General features: G+C 43.1%; 1 protein-coding gene across 1 annotated transcript in view; it reads right to left on the bottom strand.

Moving 5' to 3' along the window:
• RIMS4 (regulating synaptic membrane exocytosis 4) overlaps nucleotides 1-19,208 on the bottom strand; it is a 329,479-nt gene that overhangs the window by 140,283 nt on the left and 169,988 nt on the right. The window contains exon 2 of the mRNA XM_040329745.1: nucleotides 13,825-13,963. Within this exon, the coding sequence (XP_040185679.1) occupies nucleotides 13,825-13,963 (139 nt within the window). The remainder of the gene's footprint in view (nucleotides 1-13,824; nucleotides 13,964-19,208) is intronic.

The raw sequence follows: 19,208 nt of genomic DNA, 5'->3' as shown, positions 1-19,208 counted from the left end.
TTGTAGTGAGCCCATCTCCCCTACAGTTAAAACACACCTAACCCCTTGATTGCACCCTAGTGTTTAACCCCTTCCCTGCTAGTGACATTTATACAGTAATCAGTGGCTATTTTTAGCTCTGATCTCAGTATAAATGTCAATAGTCCCAAAATCGTGTCAAAAGTGTCCGATCTGTCTGCCGCAATGTCACAGTCACGATAAAAATCACAGATCGTCGACATTACTAGTAAAAAAATTCTAATAATAAAAATGCCATAAATCCTTCCCCTATTTTGTAGATGCTATAACTTTTGCACCAACCAATCAATTCAATAAACACTTATTGCAATATTTTTTTAAGCCCCCAAACACCTATAGATCGCTCCCGCCCTGTTACACCAACAGATGCTGGCTCTGCGCTAATCCATGGAGAAAATGAAACATCCTGGACTGCTGCTGTCAATCAAATCAAGGACGCGGTGCGCCGGGGGGTGGGGCCGAGGGATACATTCGGCGGCTATATCACGTGAGCAAAGGAAACATCCTGGACTGCCGCACTCTGGTTAAGCAAATTGATTTCAAAATAGCAAAGGATAAAATCCAAAAAATGCAAAATAATAATCCAAAAATCATGCAAACATGGTCAAAGCAAAAAGTGGACATGCAGGGACGAAATGGCCGACGCGTTTCACATCATAATACGATGCTTACTCATAGCTGGTGTATATCTATGAGTAAGCATCGTATTATGATGTCCACTTTTTGCTTTGACCATGTTTGCATGATTTTTGGATTATTTAGCATTTTTTGGATTTTATCCTTTACTATTTTTAAATAAATTTGCTTAACCAGAGTGCGGCAGTCCAGGATGTTTCCCTTGCTCACGTGATATAGCCGCCGACTGTATCCCTCGGCCCCACCCCCCAGCGCACCGCATCCTTGATTTGATTGACAGCAGCAGAAGCCAATGGCTGCGCTGCTATCAATCTACCAATGAATGAGCCGAGAAGCCAGTGGAACTTTTGAGGGATCAGTTAAGTAAACGGGGGGACTGGGGGGCCGCTAATCCTCTAATGTTTTTTTTCACATAGAATGCATTAAGGTGAAAAAACATGTACCTTTTGCTTTTCTAACAAAGACTGTTAGCTGCCAAGAAGGGAATGAATCAGTGCTGTACAGTCTAAGAAAGGAATCAATTGGAGTTGTACAGAGTAAAGAAGAAGAATCAATTGGCGTTGTACATAGAGAGGAAGTTGTCCCTGGTTTTGTTGCTATCAAGTCAGACATCCCAGAATTCCTATTCCCCATCCAAGTTATCATCCCTAATAAAACATAAAAACAAAGCTCAAAGACTGTTCCTTGCCTATGGAGAAATTGTGAAAGTTACTAGTTGCCTGGATGTGCTAACTCCTACAGGGGTAGTGCTACAGTTCCATACATTTCGTAAATAAAAGTACAGTGGAACCTAGAATTGTGAGTAACGCGGTTAACGAGCGTTTTGCAATACGAGCACTGTATTTTTAAAAATCCTAACTCGGTTTGCGAGTGTTGTCTCGCAAAACAAGCAAGATTCAGGCGCAGTACTGCGTTTGTTCTGAGGCGAGGGGGCGCCGGAGCCGTGCGGAGCCAAACAGCACCGATCCCAGCCAATCGGAAATGCTCGGAAAAATGCGGAAATACTTAGTTTCCGAGCCTTTCCGAGGTTTGTTGAGGTCAGCCAAGCTGTCCTCAGGCCTTTCTGGCTGTTTCCAAGGCTCACCGGCACCCCCCCCACCTCTGGTCGCATGCTGTATTGCATGCTATTGAAGTCAAAGCGGAACAAATTATTTTCGTTTCCATTGACTTCAATGGGGAAACTCACTTTGATATATGAATACTTTGGATTACGAGCATTCTCCCAGAACGGATTATGCTCGTAATCCGAGGTTCCATTGTAATAGGGTCTTTTGGAAACTTACAACTACTGATGCTCATTTTTGATGCGTTCCAACATCAGAGCCCTCAAAAATACTGGTTGTGGCAGATCACGTGACCTTCCTAACGGAATGTGGTGTTCAGTCCAGAATGGTCAACCACCAGGCCCACATTGCAAGGAAGCAGTTAGTTAACTCTGTGCATGCATAGACCACAATGACAGTTCGCCAGTGAACATGCTAAATGAACAGAGATGTGGGTGAACAAAGGGAAGGTGGGCATCAGTGGGGTATTAAACTTTTATAAGAACTTGAATAGACAAAGTCATAGATTCTCTTTAAGCAGGAGGAATAAAAGGAAATGCAGATTATCACATTTCTTCTGTTCACTGCAGTTTCTTTTCAATATCACCTTTGTTCGCACTGCTTCAAAATGACTTCCCTTTAGCTTTGACAGGCAAACTGATGGCATTAAGCCATCAACAGTAAATTGCGGTTGTTAAAATTATTGCTTTACTGGATGTCTGACAGGCCAGGAAAAATGCTTATCTTTATTTTGCAAAATAAATGTTTTGTGAGAAGGACCCGCTTGATGGCAATAATGGGTCCTATCTAGCTACACACTGAAAGGACAATAACCTATCAGAAAAATGTCAGACATATAATGTAATGTAATGTGGCAATATTAAAGTTATCATCACAAGAAACCAAGAGGTGGAACCCTGAAAAATACATACAACAAAGCAAATAATGGAGATTCAGGAAATGTTTCTGGTTGTGGCCAAATTGCAAGTTTCCATCAAGTAAAAATTCGAGGAGAAGGAGAAAAGTGTAATTTGTAATGTACAATAACTTATTTGACCTGATCTTCTAAATTCTTCTAATCAGAGTGTTTTCTGGGGACCTGTGGCCTGTGTGTATATATAGCCCTCTATGATATGTGAGTCGCAAACTCTGTGTGTGAACTGAGCTGAAAAAAGCTTTGCTTAGTGACACATCTGCCTTTCACAATATGCTATTAAAACAGCTATCCAAACTCCTTTGTTTACATTCAGCGGAGGGGCTAGGAAATGCAATTAGTGGCAAGAAGTCTGTTAGGATCGGAATGCATCTGTGTTTTTTTTTCTCAACAGGTCGGTGTGTAGTCAGGTGCAATATGTGTTCTCCACTGCATGTGGCGCTCTACCGCAGGGGCAATGCAGGTGGGGGAGGAAGTTGAGAGGAACTTGGTTCCTCTATGATTTCCTCGGTCACCAGGAGGCAACTACAGTGGGTGACTGCGATATTGTGTTTTTAGCACGACAGCATCGCGCTGATTCTCGGCGACATGGTGCAGACATCTCGCACTCGCTGGAATAGACAAAGCACATTCCAGCGAGCGCGTCATAGAAGCGACGGGAGATCCGACTTGGATTCCCGCCAATTCTAGCATCGGCATTTGGTACACATTCCTGAGGGAGAACTCTACGCCAATTTTTAAATAAAAAAACGGCATGGGTTCCACCCCCAGGAGCATACCAGGCCCTTAGGTCTGGTATGGGTTGTAGGGAGACCCCCCTACGCCGAAAAACCGACGTAGGGGGTCCCCCTACAATCCATACCAGACCCGTATCCAAGGCACGCTACCCGGCCGGCCAGGAAGGGAGTGGGGACGAGCGAGCGCCCCCCCCCCTCCTGAGCCGTACCAGGCTGCATGCCCTCAACATGGGGGGGGGGTTGGGTGCTCTGGGGCGCACTGTGGGGCCCCCCCCACCCCAGAGCACCCTGTCCACATGTTGATAAGGACAGGGCCTCTTCCCGACAACCCTGGCCGTTGGTTGTCGGGGTCTGCGGGCGGGGGGCTTATCGGAATCTGGGAGCCCCTTCAAATAAGGGGGCCCCCAGATACCGGCCCCCCACCCTAAGTGAATGGATATGGGGTACATCGTACCCCTACTCATTCACCTGGAGGCAAAGTGTTAAAGTTAATAAAAACACGACACAGGGTTTTTAAAATAATTTATTAGTCTGCTCCGGAGGCCCCCCCTGTCTTCTTTAGCTCTTTTAGCAGGGGGTGCTTCTTCTTCACCGCCGTCTGGTTCTCTTCCGCTCTCCGGGGGGGGGCTTCTTCTTCCGCTGTCCGGGGGGTCTCCTCCGCTCTCCTTCTGCTCTCCGGGGGTCTTCATCTATTTTAGCCGCTCTCCGCTGTTGACTCGGCGCACCCCGGTTCTTCCTCCCGCTGTCCGGTGCCTTCTCCTTCAGGGCTGGCTGCCGCTATACTAGCGGCGGCCAGTCCACTCTTCTGTGACGTCATCTTCTTCACCTCTCTTCTTCTGCCTTCTCTCGATGTTGACCAGACGCCTATTCTCGCTGCAATGACGGGTGCGCGGCTTGCATCTGACTTATATAGGCCTCACAGTCCCATCATGCTCTGGTACCTACCCACGTGGGTAGGTACCACGTGGGTAGGTACCGGAGCATGATGGGACTGTGAGGCCTATATAAGTCAGATGCAAGCCGCGCATCCGTCATTGCAGCGAGAAGAGGCGTCGGGTCAACATCGGGAGAAGGCAGAAGAAGAGAAGTGAAGAAGATGACGTCACAGAAGAGCGGACTGGCCGCCGCTAGTATAGCGGTGGCCAGCCCTGAAGGAGAAGGCACCGGACAGCGGGAGGAAGAACCGGGGTGCGCCGAGTCAACAGCGGAGAGCGGCGAAAATAGAAGAAGACTCCTGGAGAGCGGAGAAGACCCCCGGAGAGCAGAAGGAGAGCGGGGGAGACCCCTAGAACAGCGAAAGAAGAAGCCCCCCCTGCTAAAAGAGCTAAAGAAGACAGGGGGGGGCCTCCGGAGCAGACTAATACATTATTTTAAAAACCCTGTGTCGTGTTTTTATTAACTTTAACACTTTGCCTCCAGGTGAATGGGTAGGGGTACGATGTACCCCATATCCATTCACTTAGGGTGGGGGGCCGGTATCTGGGGGCCCCCTTATTTGAGGGGGCTCCCAGATTCCGATAAGCCCCCCGCCCGCAGACCCCGACAACCAATGGCCAGGGTTGTCGGGAAGAGGCCCTGTCCTTATTAACATGGGGACAGGGTGCTCTGGGGTGGGGGCGGCCCCGCAGTGCGCCCCCCTGCCCCAGAGCACCCGACCCCCCCATGTTGAGGGCATGCAGCCTGGTATGGCTCAGGAGGGGGGGGCGCTCGCTCGTCCCCACTCCCTTCCTGGCCGGCCGGGTAGCGTGCCTTGGATACGGGTCTGGTATGGATTGTAAGGGGACCCCCTACGTCGGTTTTTCGGCGTAGGAGGGTCTCCCTACAACCCATACCAGACCTAAGGGCCTGGTATGCTCCTGGGGGGGGAACTCATGCCGTTTTTTTATTTAAAAATTGGCGTGGAGTTCTCCCTCAGGAATGCGTACCAAATGCCGACGCTAGAATTGGCGGGAATCCAAGTCGGATCTCCCGTCGCTTCTATGACGGCTTTGTCTCCATCGCGGCTGGCCAGCTCGGCGCTGGCTCCCGCGATGGGGCTCGTAGGTGGTCAATCTCGCCGAGAAAGGGAGCGAGATTGACACAATATCGCGGTCACCCACTGTACCTTATTGGATACTGGCACTCCATGTGACTCTGAAGGCCACCTTAGGTCAGGGAGAGTCTATTTAAGCCCCCAGCTCTGGGCTTGGCACGCTTTATGGGAGAGGTTAATGTTGGGAAAGGATCTCCATCTGTCAAGAACAGTACTTAGACAAACCTCCCAACATGTTGAGATAGGAATGAGGGACACCTACTAGCAAACGTATGTAGGTATAGGACACGCCCCTTTACACACCCCCTTAAAGGAGATTTAACCCCCAAAAAAGGTTAATTAAATTCACAAATTTTGCAAAGTCCTGCCCCTTGTAGAACCCCATCTCAACTGGGGGGCTATGGGGAAGGGGCTCTTGTCCTCAAGAGGGAGCGCAACTGCATGGGTTAGGGAAAGTTTGATACAGTTCAGTGAGTGTTTGAGTGAGAGGTCATCCTTTTGATCTCTCTAGGGAGTCTGATAAAAATGAAAATACACCAATCAGTGTTCCCCAATTCCAGGGGAGTATGACACCCTAGGGGTTTTTGAGTGTGCCTCCTCTGTGGAAGTGAGGTACAGAAGGAAAGTTTTGGTCCTCTGAGTGAGCTACAGCCTTAAGGGAAACTTGTTATCACTACCATTTGTTTTGTAATACTAATGTTTGAACCATGAAGATGAAAAAACATAATGTTGATTCATGGAAACGAAAAAAAAAAAAGGGGCTTTAGGGCCACATGCCGGGCACAAGGGATCTTAATTTAATGCATGAGCACATGGAAAGCTTCTCCATTGTTTGCATAGAAAAGCAAATTTTGGTAAAAAAGCCACATCCGAGGGAAATTGCATAAAAAAAAAAAAGGTGTAGGGCCGGCCAGCATCCGGTCCTACTTAACTACCGGACTTTAACATGGAAGACAACAACATCATCTTTATAAACATTAACATCTTATTTAACCAATTAAAAAATCAATGAATAAAACAAGGGCTTAGCAGCCTTAAAGTGATTGTAAAGGCTTGTGTTTTTTTTTTTTCAAACAACATGTTATACTTGCCTTCTCTGTAGCAGTTGATTTTGCACAGAGAAGTCTGGATCCTCCTCTTCTCGAATCCCTCTTTGCTGCTCCTAGCCCCTCCCTCCTTTGAGTGCCCCTCAGACAGCAACTTGCTAAAGGGGTCACCCAAGCTGAGAGCTCAGGTAGGTAATTGGGGGAGGGGGGGGGGGTGCGGGGAGGGACTGCTACACATGGAAGGTTTTTTATCTTAATGCATAGAATGCATTAGGATAAAAAACCTTCTGCCTTTACACCTTTACACCAACTCCTTTAACACCATCCAATAATGAATGTTGCATACAAATTATACAGGTATCGGAAGACTGTTATAATTATGAGTTAGCATAGTAGTGAAGTAGAGACTGTGGACCAGATTCACAGAAGAGATACGCCGGAGTATCTATACTGATACTCAAGCGTATTTTCAAATTTGCCGCGTTGTATCTTAATTTGTGATTCACAAACAAGATACGACGGCTTTTGGCTAAGATCCGACAGGCTTACGGCTTCGTACGCCTTCGGATCTTAGGCTGCAATACTTCGGCCGCCGCTGGGTGGAGTTTGCGTCATTTTCCTGCGTCGGGTATGCAAATGAGCTTTTACGGCGATCCACGAAGGTTTTTTTTGCGTTCGTTACGTCGTCGCTAGTCATTTTTTCCCGTTGCAAAGTTAAGCCTGCTTTTACATGGCTTAACTTTAGACAGCCCATGTTAAAGTATGGCCGTCGTTCCCGCATCGAATTTCAATTTTTTTTGTTTTTGCGTAAGACGTCCGGGAATACGAAAGTACGTTACGCACGTCGCCGTTCAAAAAAATTACGTCACTTCGCGCAAAGCACGGCGGGAATTTCAAAACGGAGCATGCGCAGTACGTCGGCGCGGGGCCGCGCCTAATTTAAATGGTACAAGCCCCATTTGAATTAGGCGGGCTTGCGCAGGACGCCTTTACGTTACACCGGCGTAAGTTTACAGGCAAGTGCTTTGTGAATCAAGCACTTACGCTGAAAACTTGCGACGGTGTAACGTAAACGGGATACGTTACGCCGCGGCGCAGGTACCTGAATCTGGCCCTGTATGCTTCCGATAACCGAGTATGCCTGGTCTACGTTTCGCCAATCAAACGGCTTCTTCAGGACCTGATAAGACACATTCAAACAACAGTAGTTGTGATGGATCATGCAGCGTCCTTCAGCTTCCCTTTTTGTTGCCCTTGTGCCCGCCTCTAGGCTACTTTTTAGACGTTGCATGATTTATCACAATTAATGTTGCTCTATTGTGCCTTAAAGAAGCTGTCCTAAAGAAGCGGTTTGAATGGCTAAACGTAGACCTGGCATACTCGGTTATCAGACGCATGCAGTCTCTACTTTGTTACTATGCTAACCCTAGTTACGACAGTCTTCTGATACCTGTATAATTCATATGCAACAGTACTTTTTGGATGGCGTTAGCGCTGCTAAGCCCTTGTTTTAATAATTTATTTTTAAATTGGTTAATTAAAATATTAACTTTTACATGGATGTTGTTGTTAGACATGTGCACACTGAAATATTTAGTTTTCGTCCGGAAAATAAATTTATTTAGTTACTCTCGAAATTAGTTTTTATTTATTTTGTTTCGTTAAAAAATGCATTCGTCCGAAAATCAGAATTAATTAAGGTGGAATCTGTCATGGAAGGCTTATGGTGTCTGTCAAATGTTCTAAGAAGATTCAACGGAGCAGCTAAACTGTACGACGTCGCAATCGTACATTTCCGGTCGAATGTTCCACCTACAAGCTATAGAAGAATTCTAATGTTGTATGACACTAGTAATAATTATATTTATAAATTATTATTACTAGTCAACTAACATTTGAATTCTTCTATAGCCTATGGGCTGAGCATTTGACCGGAAATGTACGATTGCTGCGTCGTACAGTTTAGCTGCTTGTCGAATCTTCTTAGAGCTTTTGACAGACACCATAAGCGTTTAATGACAGATTCGACATTTGTATGTTTTTCCCATGCTTCGTCGAATCTTCGTCGTTCATGTCGAATGGTCTACCCAACACTGTCTCTATAATGTTGAATCTTTTCTCTCTATGTCGAATCTTTCCTCTCTATGTAGAATAATCTTGAACTAATAGAGTAAGGGTCCTTTCACACGTGCGGACCGTTTTTTAGATCAGTTTTTTATCATCAGTTGATCCGTTTTTTATCAGTTTTTCATCCGTTTTTCATCCGTTTTTCATCAGTTGTCATCCGTTTTACATCCGTTTTTCATCAGTTGTCATCCGTTTTTCTTCCGTTTTTTCATCCGTTTTTCATCCGTTTTTTTTTTTGTTAGAACTTTATTTGTATTACATATTTTGATGAAAAACAGATGTTAGCGGATCGGATGTTAAACGGATCGTCCGCTAACATCCGTTTTTCGTCCGTTACGTTTTTTTGACGGAAGAAAAATAGGGTTTTCTTCCGTTCAAAAAAACGGAGCTTAACGGAGACGGATGTTAACGGACGTTAGCGGATGCTCATTCGCTAACGTACGCTATCCCATTGGAAAGCATTGCAGTCCGTAAACGGACGTATGAAAAAACGGACGAACGGTCCGGAAGTGTGAAAGGACCCTTAAGGTTAGGCACATTCGACCACAGGTTCGATAGACACAGATCGATATTGTCAGCGTCATGTCGAATCTCCTATCTATATCGAACTGTTGTAGCAAAGAAAACGAAAATAAAAAAAAAAACATTTTTTATGTCAGATCTTTCGGATTTCAGATTCTGTGCGTTCGTTTGTTAAAACGAAAATACCCGAAATTCGGACAAAAATGCATTCGGACAAAAACAAATGCACATGTCTAGTTGTTGTTGTCTCCCATGTAGAAGCCTTTAAAGTCTGGTATTTTAGGTAGAACCGGATGCTAGCCGGCCCTAAACCTTTTTTTTTTCTTGAATTTTCTGGGATGTTATTATTGAATTCTAAAGCAAATCATCCACATTAACTTGACCTTATGTTCATATATATATATATATATATATATATATATATATATATATATATATATATATATATATATATATATATATATATATATATATATATATATATATACACACATACACATATACATATACACACACACATATACATACACATTTAAAAATCACTATAAATATGTTAACAGATAAAAGGACAAAATACTGATTAGTAAGATAAGGCAGAATACATATGCCATGCAATACACGAACCATAAAACAAGCTGCCGCTTATGGATGAATGGACAACTCTACTTCATATTTTTCCTTTAACAGAAAATCTTAGTTTTATGCTTTATAACACCCAAAGATGTTCCAAGATCGGTTCACTGAGCATATGAAATGAACAATGCTACGACTTACTTCTGCTCCAAGTCTATTTCATGCTACATTCTGCAGACCGGGCATTCATCTAATGAACAGATATGTCTTTTTGTGGAAAACACAATTTTTTTTTACTGAATGATGTTTAAATAAACAGAAGACATAAGTGATTCCAGGGAAATGGTCCCGCTTCCCCAACCCAGTTATTTTTGTTTAGAAGAAGATTTAAAGTGAAACTCCAGCCTGAACTTTTCTTAAATTTTTGTATATAGTAGGGTAGGGTTAGAATCTTTCAGTTTTTTTGTTATTAATATCCAGATACTCATTTAGAATTTACCTTTACTTTTCCAGTGACACTTTCACAAGTATGGAGTTCCATTTTAAAGTGTTACTAAACCCAGGACCCTGGAAATGCAATTATTTTAGTAAATATAAACGGCTAAATACCTAATCTCATCAGCAGTATATAGCAGTCTTGTGACATCCGTGAGTGTCTGGCTAAAGCTTGTAGGAGGAGTTTTCATTTGACTCTGACTGTCCCATGAGGCGGCAGGACCTCTGACGCTCTGTCTGGACAGTGCTCATTGGCCCTGTGCCGATCACATGCACCCTCACAAAAAAACAAAACCTCTCTAGCAATACACACCAAACTAAGCATGTGCAAAGTCCCTCCAAGGCTCTGTTCTATCCGGAGATTTATTTGGGACTGTGGAAGAAGGAGAGGTTCAGAGAACACAGGATCAAACAGCCTTTTTACACATAGAGCAGGATTAACCCCTTAGGTTACAGTGAGTATAACAAGCATGCCGTGGGTTTAGTAACACCTAAATCTTTTCTAAGAAATAAAGTTGCCATGTTAACCCAGAGGAGTCAAACTGGCCGCCCTCCAGCTGTTGAGAACTACAAGTACCATCATGCCTCTACCTGTAGGAGTCATGCTTGTAAGGCCTTGTACACACGACCGAGTTTCTCTGCAAAAACCAGCAAGAACCTTGCTGGGAGATATTTTTTTGCTGAGGAAACCGGTCGTGTGTACATTTTTGTAGAGGAAACTGTCGAGAAACTCGACAAGCCAAAAAGAGAGCATGTTCTCTATTTCCTTGACGGGAATGGAGAAAATTGGCTTGTCAAGTTTCGACAGCCTAACAAGGAACTCGACGAGGAAAACTATGTGTTTCGCCCGTCGAGTTCCTCGTGTGTACGAGGCTTAAAGCGGAGTTCCACCTAAAAATGGAACTTCCGCTTAACCCACTCCTCGCCCCCTTACATGCCACATTTGGCATGTAATTTTTTTTGGGGGTAGTGGGGGCTTCAGGAGAAGGGGACTTCCTGTCCCACTTCCTCCTTCCGCCGAGGGGCTGGAAAGGCGATTAGCTTAATCGCCTTCTTGCAGCCCCTCCCTGTAGGCGAGCGCCTGTCCAATCGGACGGCGCCGCGCCGCTCGTGCATGCGCAGTGGGTGCCCGGCCGTGAAGCCGAAAGCTGTCACTGCCGGGTGCCCACACTAGGAATGAAGACGCCGGCCGGCGAAGGGGGGGCGAGGAGCGGAGCCCTGGCCGGCGCGTCGCTGGAGCCGTGGAGCAGGTAAGTGTCTGTTTATTAAAAGCCAGCAGCTACACTTTTTGTAGCTGCTGACTTTTTAATAAACTTAAAAAAAGGCTGGAACTCCCCTTTAACTGTCAACCTTGAAATGCCTCATGGGACTTTTAATTCCGCAATAGCTGGAGGGCCGCAAGTTTGACACGTGTGTGTGTTAGCCCATATCTTCACTATTCTGTGTTGCCAAACCCTGAACACATATGCAAATATTGACTTCTGGTTTGACTTGACTTCTTACACTGATTTACCTGATCTACATACTTGTTCAAGGTCAGTGAAGTATTAAAAACCAGAGGGTCAGTATAATAAATAAAAATTCATAATGAGGTCCATAAAGGCAGCCCCCATAGCTCAAGAAACCTCAAGGAAAGTGAGGTTTAAAGTTTACCAGTGCAAATACTATGGAAAATAAATGTACACGTTCTTATTAACCCCTTAACGCTCACGCATCTTGGTCTTTTAAGAGGTTTTTGATGCCAGGAGGTGGGGCGGTGTTTCCGATCATGTGACCACTGTGATTGGCTGTCAAAGCTCCCGATCACAAGTAGAGATCGGAAACTTTACGTTAGCCGCTGGTAACTGTGATGCGAGCACGCCGGGCGTGCACACTCGTCCCAGCTCTATTTACCTTCTAGTACACACATATGTGGCCTCTGCGTTAAAGCGAAGGTCCAGCAGTAAAAAAAAAACTCACCAAGGATGAGGCAGATTAGGACGATCTGCCTAGTAACAGCCTTTTCTGGTAAGTATAAAATATACATTTTTTTTTGCCTTTTTGGCAAGTTTTTTTTTTTCCACTTTAAGGCCCACCCACTGAAAGGCTGCATATATGTGTTCCACCAGCGCAAAGGGGTTAAGCCGTAAAATAACTTTAAATAAGCCCTCCCTGACTTCTCTATCTGTGGGCATTGTGGATAAATCCATCCTCTGCTTAGTTTCTAATGCAATGCATGCAGAAGCCGTAACAGAATATCTGTTGAGATCTTTAAAAATGAATTTCTCCACAGTACCTGCAGATATAGAGGCAAGTAAGGGTCTGTTTGAAAACGTTCTTGCCGATTGCTAAAAATATGTAAATAATTAATTGTGCAAAGTTTGGACACAAATGCACTTTAACCGGTTTAAATAGAGAACACAAATTAAGGAGAGGGGATTTGTGTTAGCATTCTTTAATAGATTAAATATGGTGTAAGTCTTTTATGCTGTTGGTTTGGCTTCAATGCTCCCAAGTTTGTGACCCAAAAGTACTTAAAGCTCAGCTCTGGGAAACTTAAAAATGATTTCTTGCAGTGAAGATTTGCATGCACTGCAAGGGTTAATTACTTGTTTAGGTAAAGCGAACATACAAAAGAAGATCTACTTACCCAATAATTCGCACTGCAAGTACACTAAATTGTCAAAAGTATTGGGACTGCCTTTACATGCATATGAACTTTAATGGCATCCCAGTCTTAGTCCGTAGGGTTCAACATTGAGTTGGTCCACCCTTTGCAGCTATCACAGCTTCAGCTCTTTAGGGAAGGCCGTCCACAAGGTTTAGCAGTGTGTCTATGGGAATTTTTGACCATTATTCCAGAAAAACCTTTGTGAGGTTTGACAAGAAGGCCTGGCTCGCAAGTCTCTACTCCAATTCATCCCAAAGGTGTTCTATCGGGTTGATTTCAGGACTCTGTGCAGACCAGTCACGTTCCCCCACCCCCAAACTCGCTCATCCATGTCTCTATGAACCTTGCTTTGTGCAGTGGTGCTCAGTCATGTTGGAACAGGAAAGGGCCGTCCCCAAACTGTGAGCATGAAATTGTCCAAAATGTCTTGGTATGACGACGCCTTAAGAGTTCCCTTCACTGGAACTAAGGAGCCAAGCCCAACCCCTGAAAAGCAACCCCACGCCATAATCCCTCCCTCCACCAAATGATTTGGACCAGTGCATAAAGCAAGGTCCATAAAGACATGGATGAGCGAGTTTGGGGTGGAGGAACATGACTGGCCTGAAGTCCTGACCTCAACCCTATAGAACACATTTGGGATGAATTAGTGCGGAGACTGCGAGCCAGGCTCTCTCTAGTACCTGACCTCACAAATGCCGTTCTGGAAGAATGGTAAAACATTCCCATAGACACACTCCTAAACCTTGTGGACAGCCTTCCCAGAAGAGTTGAAGTTGTTATAGCTGCAAAGGGTGTGCCAACTCAATATTGAACCCTACAGACTAAGACTGGGATGCCACTAAAGTTCATGTGGTGTAAAGACAGGGGTCCCAATGCTTTTGACTTGCTTTGCTTTTAGTGCATTTTTACAATGTGCTCTCATACTTTAAAATATACTCTACAGCAGGAATTGCCATAAAATAATACTTAAACTTGTAGAACAAAAAGATAGGTGACTGAATAACTTACTTTCCTTCAGATCCATAGCTGTTCATACTATCCTCTATAGACTCATGGCTTGCTTGGCGTACCGTCCGACTAGGCATCTCAACAGCAAGCCCAGTCTCTGTACTCCGCTGAATAGCACCTTTAAGTTTCCGTCCATCTTCTGGAAAACAATAAAAATGTACACATTTTATAAAAACTACCGGTATGTGAAACAGAGGGAACATATTCAAAAGAGCCAAGCTTGTCCTAAGATACTGGATTGCTCTATACAGTGTATATCTCCTTCTAACTATATCCGTGTAATACAAGTCATCAGAGCTGAAATAAAGGTGCTTCTAAGAAATGCATTTTCCACTTAAAATACTATCATTCTTAAAGCCTCCTCAGCTGCAGTGCGACAAATGCTGGCATGCATGAAGTGGAGGTATGCATATTTTCCATTGCAAGAGAAATAAATTGGATTTTGTCACATTTCTGGACAGCCCCTTTTAGATGCAATGTGCTAATTATGTATATTGTTATAACGGATTTTAAAGAAACACAATTGGGTTTTTACAGAACATCAAAGAATGTGCAGCCATTCCCTGTCACCCAACCATTTCTGACGTGTCTTACATTATTCCTGACACTGTCATGACTTTAACCACTTGGCATCTAGGCCAATTCGGATTCTTTGCTTCTGTATGTAAAAATCTTTTATTTTTGCTAGGAAATTAATTAGAACCCCAAAATGTATATCTATCTATCTATTATATCCCCCTCTATAGATTAATTATATATATATATATATATATATATATATATATATATATATATATATATATATATATATATATATATACATACATACAGGTGGTTCTCAAAAAATTAGCATATTGTGATAAAGTTCATTATTTTCTGTAATGTACTGATAAACATTAGACTTTCATATATTTTAGATTCATTACACACAACTGAAGTAGTTCAAGCCTTTTTATTGTTTTAATATTGATGATTTTGGCATAAAGCTCATGAAAACCCCAAATTCCTATCTCAAAATATTAGCATATCATGAAAAGGTTCTCTAAACGAGCTCTTAACCTAATCATCTGAATCAACTAATTAACTCTAAACACCTGCAAAAGATTCCTGAGGCTTTTAAAAACTCCCAGCCTGGTTCATTACTCCAAACCGCAATCATGGGTAAGACTGCCGACCTGACTGCTGTCCAGAAGGCCATCATTGACACCCTCAAGCAAGAGGGTAAGACACAGAAAGAAATTTCTGAACGAATAGGCTGTTCCCAGAGTGCTGTATCAAGGCACCTCAGTGGGAAGTCTGTGGGAAGGAAAAAGTGTGGCAGAAAACGCTGCACAACGAGAAGAGGTGACCGGACCCTGAGGAAGATTGTGGAGAAGGACCGATTCCAGACCTTGGGGGACCTGCGGAAGCAGTGGACTGAGTCTGGAGTAGAAACATCCAGAGCCACCATGTACAGACGTGTGCAGGAAATGGGCTACAGGTGCCGCATTCCCCAGGTCAAGCCACTTTTGAACCAGAAACAGTGGCAGTGCTCAGTGGTCCAAAGTACTTTTTTCGGATGAAAGCAAATTTTGCATGTCATTCGGTAATCAAGGTGCCAGAGTCTGGAGGAAGACTGGGGAGAGGGAAATGCCAAAATGCCTGAAGTCCAGTGTCAAGTACCCACAGTCAGTGACGGTCTGGGGTGCCATGTCAGCTGCTGGTGTTGGTCCACTGTGTTTTATCAAGGGCAGGGTGAATGCAGCTAGCTATCAGGAGATTTTGGAGCACTTCATGCTTCCATCTGCTGAAAAGCTTTATGGAGATGAAGATTTCATTTTTCAGCACGACCTGGCACCTGCTCACAGTGCCAAAACCACTGGTAAATGGTTTACTGACCATGGTATTACTGTGCTCAATTGGCCTGCCAACTCTCCTGACATGAACCCCATAGAGAATCTGTGGGATATTGGGAAGAGAAAGTTGAGAGACGCAAGACCCAACACTCTGGATGAGCTTAAGGCCGCTACCGAAGCATCCTGTGCCTCCATAACACCTCAGCAGTGCCACAGGCTGATTGCCTCCATGCCACGCCGCATTGAAGCAGTCATTTCTGCAAAAGGATTCCCGACCAAGTATTGAGTGCATAACTGAACATAATTATTTAAAGGTTGACTTTTTTTTTTATTAAAAACACTTTTCTTTTATTAGTCGGATGAAATATGCAAATTTTTTGAGATAGGAATTTTGGGTTTTCATGAGCTGTATGCCAAAATCATCAATATTAAAACAATAAAAAGACTTCAACTACTTCAGTTGTGTGTAATGAATCTAAAATATATGAAAGTCTAATGTTTATCAGTACATTACAGAAAATAATGAACTTTATCACAATATGCTAATTTTTTGAGAACCACCTGTATATATATATATATATATATATATATATATATATATATATATATATATATATATATATATATATACATACACACACACACACACACACACACACACATATATAGCTCAAAAAATTAAAGGAACACTTTTGAATCAGAATTCCTGGGATATTGATCTGGTCAGTTAAGTAGCAGAGGGGAAGGGGTGTATAGAGAGGGGGTTGTTAATCAATTTCAGCTGCTTTGCTGTGAATTGAAATTAACAACAGGTGCACTAGATGGGCAGCAATGAGACGACCTCCAAAGCAGGAATGTTTTTTTTCAAGTGGAGGTACTGACATTTTTTTCTCTACTCACCCCTGATCTCTCAACATTCTCCTAAGAGTCCAGGGTGGAGGAAGGGGTTTCAATGCTTTGGGTTCCCAGAAAGTAGGTTAAATGATTACTAACAATAAGCGCAGGGGTTGGATCTTGGATCACCCCTGATCTCTACAACATTCACCTAGGACAGGGCTCAACAAATCCCGGTCGCCAGGTCGCCATGGCGACTAGAAATAGTGTCCTGGCGTCCTGTTTTTTGTGAGCTGGCGCCATCTGGTGGTGAGCCGTTGGTATTACAAGTTATTACCACTAGATGAGAGCTGGCGCCATCCGGTGGTGGCCGTTGGTATTACAAGTTAAGCATTACACGTTAAACAGCAATTCTAATGTCATTTTTCACTATTTTTCACTGCCATCTTCTTCCCTCTAATTAGAACCCCTAAACATTATATATATTTTTTATCCTAACACCCTAGAGAATAAAATGGCGATCGTTGCAATACTTTGTCATGCCGTATTTGCGCAGCGGTCTTACAAGCGCACTTTTTTGGGAAACAATTACACTTTTTTTAATTAAAAAATAAGACAACAGTAAAGTTATCCCAAATTTTTTTTATATTATAAAAGATAATGTTACGCCGAGTAAATTCATACCCAACATACCATGCTTCAAAATGGTGTCTGCTCGTGGAATGCCGGTACTCATACGGAAACCAATTGAACTACGATGTAACATGTATTGTATTGTTGTTGATTTTTGCCACTGTTATTTTTTTATTCATGTATAATCAGAGTGTACTATATGTATATTATCTACATTTTTTTTTACAAATGCTCCAACCATGTTGTACATGTTATTGTAAAATAATGTTGAAACCAAGTAAAGATTTTAACTTCAATATTAAACTACTGTTATTTACCAAGAACTTCATGCCGCTAAAAAACCCCACTGGGGGACCTTCCCATTTTTGTTTCTGCCGACAAACTTTTACCCTTTAAAATCTTCATTGGCGACGTTTAAAAAAATCTACAGGTTGCATGTTTTGAGTTACAGAGGAGGTCTAGGGCTAGAATTATTGCTCTCGCTCTACCAATCGCGGTGATACCTCACATGTGTGGTTTGAACACCGTTTACATATGCGGGCGCTGCTCACGTATTTGTGTTCGCTTCTGCGCGCAAGCTCGTCGGGACGGGGTGCGTTTTCTGGCTCCTAACTTTTTTAGCTGGCTCCTAGATTCCAAGCAAATTTGTCAAACCCTGACCTAGGAGTCCAGGGTGAACGAAGGGGTCTAATTTCTTCTGGGCTCCCAGGAAGTGGTTTGAATGATTACCAACAATAAGCACAGGGGTTGATTGGTAAACTACAGCATAACCTGCATAAAAAATGCACTTCAGAGTTTATTTTTCTATTCGCTATTTCTAAGGAGTGTACCTTTACTGTGTAATTACACCTTTGGCGCAGTTATACTTATAACAGAGCTCGAACTCTGAAGTCCTTAGTGATGAATAAGATTGTAGAGTTTATGCACCATATAGAAATGACATTTCATCTTTAGTTCACCTCTACATGAGCTGAGCTTTCCCTTTTTCTTCTATCTTAAGATGCCTAGCTAAGAAAAACAAAAAGTGATACAGACTCATCTTCATCAGCAATGGAACATAAATTCTCACAATTTGTACAAATAGAGCCGTTTTCGACTTTCTTTGCTTTTACTGACACCGCCAACAGATGACCATGATGATACTTGTTGTTAATACAACGTGTGGATGCTACATGGGAATTTACAGCAAAGAGAAGAGCTAAAAATCAATAAACAGAGGTAGAAACATGATAGTTTTGTTAAAATGAACTAACATGGTTCGAAAATTGAACATACAGAGGAAAGCACTAAGACTAGCAGTGTCTGGGGGACGGCTGCACAATGGCCTAGTTATGTCACCTTCAACAATTTTTAACCAAGTTGGAGAGAAAAAATATCCCTTTGTTGTAACTGCTGGTTAAAATATGCATGAATCAAGGAAATAAAGTACTTGAACAAAGCATATTTTACAGTCTTTATGTAAAATTCTATCAGTAGAATTCGAGATGGCATAGTGTTGCCATGTGTCTAGGAATTGGCAGGTATCGCAAGGGACAGATGGAATGCTGCATCCTAAGTGCTGACATAGCAGGGAAAACAGGAGCACAGTGCACTCATTACATGGGCTGCTTAGCAAGCAGTAATTTTACCAGTCACATGGTACTCATGAGTAATACCTCCCTGGTGCATATTATAATTGCTTCTTTTTTTAACAACCAATGAGATGCACTTAAAATTTGCAGTATTTAACCGTTCTCTAGAACTGCCCTTATTCACCTCCCTCCAGGGTGCTGAAGTGTGGTAGAGGGGAGGTGAAGTTTACAATATGTTATGTTATGCACCAATACCTGTTTATAACCAATTGTACCCATGTTGGATGTACAATGGAACCTTGGATTACGTGCATATTCCGTTCCAGGAGTATGCTCGTAATCCAAAGTACTTGCATATCAAAGCGAGTTTCCCCATTGAAGTCAATGGAAACGAAAATAATTTGTTCCGCATTAAAGTGGAGGTTCACCCGTTTTGGAAACTTTGGCTGAAATAACAGTCCCCCCGATGTACATAATAAGTTGGCAGTTAAAAAAAATTCACAAAAATTCC

The sequence above is a fragment of the Rana temporaria genome, chromosome 12 (assembly GCF_905171775.1).
Source record: "Rana temporaria chromosome 12, aRanTem1.1, whole genome shotgun sequence".
NCBI classification, from domain to species: domain Eukaryota; kingdom Metazoa; phylum Chordata; class Amphibia; order Anura; family Ranidae; genus Rana; species Rana temporaria.
The sequence above is the reverse complement of the archived record's forward strand: the minus strand, read 5'-3'. Positions and strand labels throughout refer to the sequence as shown.